Genomic DNA, 5,330 nt, shown 5'->3' on the forward strand with positions numbered 1-5,330 from the left:
CACACACACGCACATGCACACATGCTTTTGCTATCTTAGTTAAGACATTGCATAGACTTCCATTGATTTTATATCAGGTTAATGATAACCCCTACCCCTAAACCTACCCCTGACAGAAACATGTGCAAAACACTAGATTTAAATAAAAACATATTTTGGCTAATTTATAAGCATTTTTAACTAGAGGACCAGTAACATGTCCTCACTAGTAGGGCTGCACGATTAATCGAATGAAATTGTCGTGCGCATTTTGTTAAAAAAGCCGGTTCTGTAATCAGCACGAAATCATCATCACGTGCTTTCAGATGGAGCAGAATTTACTACACATAGCCGTAGTTCACTGACAAGTTACGCAAAAAAATCGGACGATTTTATTGCGCGATTCTGAAATCGAAGAAATCGTTCACGATAATGACAGTTGTTTGCATAGCTTCTCAGTGAACTACTGCTCTGTGAAGTAAATGCTGCTCCATCTGAAAGCATGTGAAAATACCACATTTAATAACATATTTTTACTCCAAACTCACTTCATAATGTCAGTCGAGTGTTTGAAATAAATTTTGAATCAAAGCAATATAGAAATCCTGGCGCGTCTGGGGAAAATGGCACGTATGGTCACCCTAAGCACTATGCATTCCAATTACTTGACAAAAGTAAGACAACATCACATATAGGTCTTAAGTACTCTCTGACAAACCCCTTGCTTAGCCGTCTTCACCATAACCTTACAAATTTTCCCATCAGATGAGGCTACAGTCTTTGTTATGAGACCAATTGGCCACTCACTGCACTTAGCCTCCCCATCTTTCAACAGAACTACTTCTCCTTCCTGAATACTATCTCTCTCCTCTGTCCATTTCCTTCTGGGTTGCAAGGTAGACAAGTACTCCTGCCTCCATCGCTTCCAGAATGAATCCGCCAACATCTGGACTTGACGCCATTGATTTTTGTGCAGGTGATCCAACTCGAAATTGGAGCTGGAGGCTGGAGCAACACTCGCCTTCTGAGTTAAGAGCATTGCTGGTGAGAGCACTTGGGGCATGCTTGCATCTGTTGAAATTGGGGTTAAGGGTCGGGAATTCATAATGGCCATGACTTCTGCCATTAAAGTTGTTAAGACCTCATGCGTGAGTCTTGTGGGAGTTTTCATCAAGAGAGCCTCCAGAATACGTCTGGCAATCCCGATCATTCTTTCCCACACTCCTCCCATATGGGAGGAATGTGGAGCATTAAATGTCCACGTGCAGCCTTGATTCTGCAAGAAGCCTTTCAACTCTGAGTCGTTACTATTGATTTGGAGTTCTTTGACTGCTCCAATAAAATTCGTCCCCCTGTCAGAACGAAAGTGCTTCACTGGTCCTCTGACGGCCAAGAAGCGACGCAAAGCACAAATAAAGCTTGATGCTGATAAGGACTCCACAACTTCCAAGTGAACTGCTCTGGTACTCAAGCAACTAAAAATGACAGTCCATCGCTTGTTCTCAGTGTTATGCACTCTTGTCTTGCGTGTTACCACAGTGAATGGTCCGAAAACATCAAGACCTGTGTGTGTGAAAGGTGGATCTACAGAAACTCGATCTGAGGGCAAAGCTGACATCTTCTGACTCTCCATTCTACCTCTCAGCTTCTTGCATAGCACACATTTGTGGATGATATTTGAAACAAGTCTTTTGCCACTGACGATCCACAATCCAGCACTCCGTATAGCACCCTCAGTAAAATGACGGCCTTGATGAGCCACTTGATCGTGATAATGCTGAATTAAAAGACCAGTCACGTGATGGTTGGGAGGGACTATCAAGGGATGCTTCTCTGGATCCGAGATGTCAGCACAGTGAATGCGACCCCCAACTCTTAACAGACCTTCCTCGTCCACAAAGGAATCAAGTCTCAGAAGTGTGCTATGCTGCGAGACTTTACCAAACTTGGTCAGACTCTCAAATTCCTCTCTGTACACTTCTCGCTGTACAGTTTTGAATATAGTCGACTTAGCTTGTGATATCTCCACATCTGAGGTTTTGGTACACAGATGCCACTTTCGACAGAGATTGTTAGGAAAAGATTGTGAGAATGATTTTGCGATGTGAGTAAGAGTAGTCACAGCCCTCACCAAGGATCTCCAGCTTGAGAAACGTTCGAATCTGCTTGAGCCTAGTAACTGCTCTTTAACGTTAGTTGCCAGTGTGTTCCGCCAACATCTGGACTTGACGCCATTGATTTTTGTGCAGGTGATCTAACTCGAAATTTCCTAGAGGAGCTGGAGCAACACTCACCTTCTGAGTTAAGAGCATTGCTGGTGAGAGCACTTAGGGCATGCTTGCATCTGTTGAAATTGGGGTTAAGGGTCGGGAATTCATAATGGCCATGACTTCTGCCATTAAAGTTGTTAAGACCTCATGCGTGAGTCTTGTGGGAGTTTTCATCAAGAGAGCCTCCAGAATACGTCTGGCAATCCCGATCATTCTTTCCCACACTCCTCCCATATGGGAGGAATGTGGAGCATTAAATGTCCAAGTGCAGCCTTGATTCTGCAAGAAGCCTTTCAACTCTGAGTCGCTACTTGAAGTTCTTTGACTGCTCCAATAAAATTTGTCCCCCTGTCAGAACAAAAGTGCTTCACTGGTCCTCTGACGGCCAAGAAGTGACACAAAGCACAAATAAAGCTTGATGCTGATAGGGACTCCACAACCTCCAAGTGAACTGCTCTGGTACTCAAGCAACTAAATATGACAGCCCACCGCTTGTTCTCAGCGTTATGCCCTCTTGTCTTCAAGACCTGTGTGTGTGAAAGGTGGATCTACAGAAACTCGATCTGAGGGCAAAGCTGACATCTTCTGACTCTCCATTCTACCTCTCAGCTTCTTGCATAGCACACATTTGTGGATGATATTTGAAACAAGTCTTTTGCCACTGACGATCCACAATCCAGCACACCGTATAGCACCCTCAGTAAAATGACGGCCTTGATGAGCCACTTGATCGTGATAATGCTGAATTAAAAGACCAGTCACGTGATGGTTGGGAGGGACTATCAAGGGATGCTTCTCTGGATCCGAGATGTCAGCACAGTGAATGCGACCCCCAACTCTTAACAGACCTTCCTCGTCCACAAAGGAATCAAGTCTCAGAAGTGTGCTATGCTGCGAGACTTTACCAAACTTGGTCAGACTCTCAAATTCCTCTCTGTACACTTCTCGCTGTACAGTTTTGAATATAGTCGACTTAGCTTGTGATATCTCCACATCTGAGGTTTTGGTACACAGATGCCACTTTCGACAGAGATTGTTAGGAAAAAATTGTGAGAATGATTTTGCGATGTGAGTAAGAGTAGTCACAGCGCTCACCAAGGATCTCCAGCTTGAGAAACGTTCGAATCTGCTTGAGCGCCGGAGCCCCGAGCAGCATCGCCAGCACTTCAGGTCGCTGGACCTCGGAGAGAGACCGACTGGGAACGCGAGCCACCCGGGGAGACGGGTTACTGGAGCACGAAGCATATATAGGTTTATGTTATGAGTTATTGACTGAGAGATTGAAAGCGCAGTGAGCGCCGTTTTCCGTTGTGTACACCCAGAGACTTTCAATAAAGCTCGCGTCCCAGTACGCTGACCCTGTCTTCTTCCTTCCACCATCTTGAACCTTATCACACTGGTGCCAAAACCCGGGAGGAAGGAGGGACACGCTGTCAGAAAGCCCTCGCTGCTGAGGGGGATCGCGGTGCTGAGGAGATCGGGCAGCAGGAACAAGCGGAGAGACCGCCGGTGGCTGCCCGAGGCGGTGGTGCTGGAACTATGGAAGACGAGGGGGGACGGAGAACTCGCTGCAGCGCTCCTGGGTCGAGGAGGGGTGGCTAGAGGGGGGGAGTAGAGCGCAGTCTCGGGAGTACCCCCCGGCCTGCGAGGGGCTATGGGGGTATGTGACGAGTGGGGGCGGGGCCGAGAGCCATGGGAACGGAGCGAGGCCGGTGGAGTAATTGATAATGAGCTACACCTGCATCACTCACCGGTCTTGAGTCTCACGGAGGAGCTCGTGACGAGTGACGACCGTGTTGGACGAGAGAGGACCAGGCCTGGACTTCATTTTGTGTTTGTTTATTTTATTATTAAAGTTTGGTTTAAGTGTTCACCGGTTCCCGCCTCCTTCTTCCCGATCTACAAACGTTGTTACAGCCACATACATGTAGAATCTGTGTGTTACATTGTGAATGTAACCGAGTACTATGTGACTGTCAGTATAGAAGTGGATGTTTTGGAGCTCTGTTTCGATTTCTTCCTTTATGAGTTCCATAAACTCGACAGCAAGCACTGCTGCGCACAACTCCAGGCGTGGAACAGTATGTGCTGGAAAAGGGGCCAGCTTGCATTTTCCCATTACAAACCCCACATGAAGCTGTCCGTTTGAATCTATTACTCGTAGGTATGCTACTGCAGCAATAGCTAAAGTAGAAGCGTCTGAGAAGATGCACAGCTCTCGAAGCTGAGCTCCGCCCAGTGAGGTTGGGACATAAGATCGTGGTATTTGCAATCGATGAAGCTCAGCTAGAGATGAAGTCCATGCCTCCCATGGATCTCTTTTGTCTGACGGAAGAACGGTGTCCCAATCCTGCTGTATAGTGGAAAGTTCTCTCACTAGAGCTTTGCCTTGCATAGTGATTGGACAGACAAACCCGAGAGGATCATACAAACTATTGACGGTGGAAAGGATCCCTCTTCGAGTGAAAGGTTTGAGATCTTGAGAAGCTTTAAATGTAAAGCAGTCTGTCTTGAGGTTCCAACTTATACCAAGGCTGCGTTGTAGAGGTATGGGGTCTTTATCAAAATTTAGGTCTTTGAGATCTTTGGCTCTCTCACTAGATGGAAAAGCTTCCATCACCAAAGCACTGTTGGAGGCCACTTTATGCAGATTCAAGCTTGACTTTGATAACATTGTTTGTGTGACAAATAGAGCTGCTTTATCATCATCTGGAGATCTGAAGAACACATTTTCCTTCAAACTCTTTGAATAGCTCTCATTAGATTTGAGAGAACATGGTGGGTCGGGTAAATATGCCAAAAGAGGTGACTCAACATTCAAATATATGACTAGTGCTTGCCGTAGCTTCTTGCATAGCACACATTTGTGGATGGTATTTGAAACAAGTCTTGAACATAAATACTTTAATTACTTTAATAAATTAATTGAAATAGTTACACTACTTATTACATTTTAAATGGGTTAAGTTGTAATCTGTAACCTATTACATTTCCAAAGTAACCTGCCCAACATATCACACAGCTACTCGTGTGACATTGCTCATATATATATATATATATATATATTTCTGTCATGACAGC

The 5,330-nt window shown here is 45.4% G+C and overlaps 1 protein-coding gene across 1 annotated transcript; it reads right to left on the minus strand.

Moving 5' to 3' along the window:
* Positions 1–664: 664 nt before the first annotated feature.
* On the minus strand, positions 665–3,405 carry LOC107712565 (uncharacterized). Its single transcript, XM_016517873.1, has 3 exons — positions 3,345–3,405; positions 2,777–3,244; positions 665–1,542 (listed from the first exon to the last, which is right to left on the minus strand). The coding sequence occupies exons 1-3, from the start codon at positions 3,403–3,405 to the stop codon at positions 665–667; spliced, it is 1,407 nt and encodes a 468-aa protein (XP_016373359.1).
* Between the last annotated feature and the right edge of the window lie 1,925 nt (positions 3,406–5,330).

Source organism: Sinocyclocheilus rhinocerous, unplaced genomic scaffold (genome assembly GCF_001515625.1).
Source record: "Sinocyclocheilus rhinocerous isolate Xijiao unplaced genomic scaffold, SAMN03320098_v1.1 scaffold3861, whole genome shotgun sequence".
NCBI classification, from domain to species: domain Eukaryota; kingdom Metazoa; phylum Chordata; class Actinopteri; order Cypriniformes; family Cyprinidae; genus Sinocyclocheilus; species Sinocyclocheilus rhinocerous.

What these genes read in the sequence shown, in the direction of transcription:
- LOC107712565 (XM_016517873.1), bottom strand. Translation starts at nt 3,405, where the DNA reads ATGCTGCTCGGGGCTCCGGCGCTCAAGCAGATTCGAACGTTTCTCAAG. An exon ending in TCTCAAGCTGGAGATCCTTG is followed by an intron (nt 3,245 to 3,344) that starts GTGAGCGCTGTG and finishes CCAAAACCTCAG; the next exon opens with ATGTGGAGATATCACAAGCT. An exon ending in TCCACCTTTCACACACACAG is followed by an intron (nt 1,543 to 2,776) that starts GTCTTGAAGACA and finishes TCACACACACAG; the next exon opens with GTCTTGATGTTTTCGGACCA.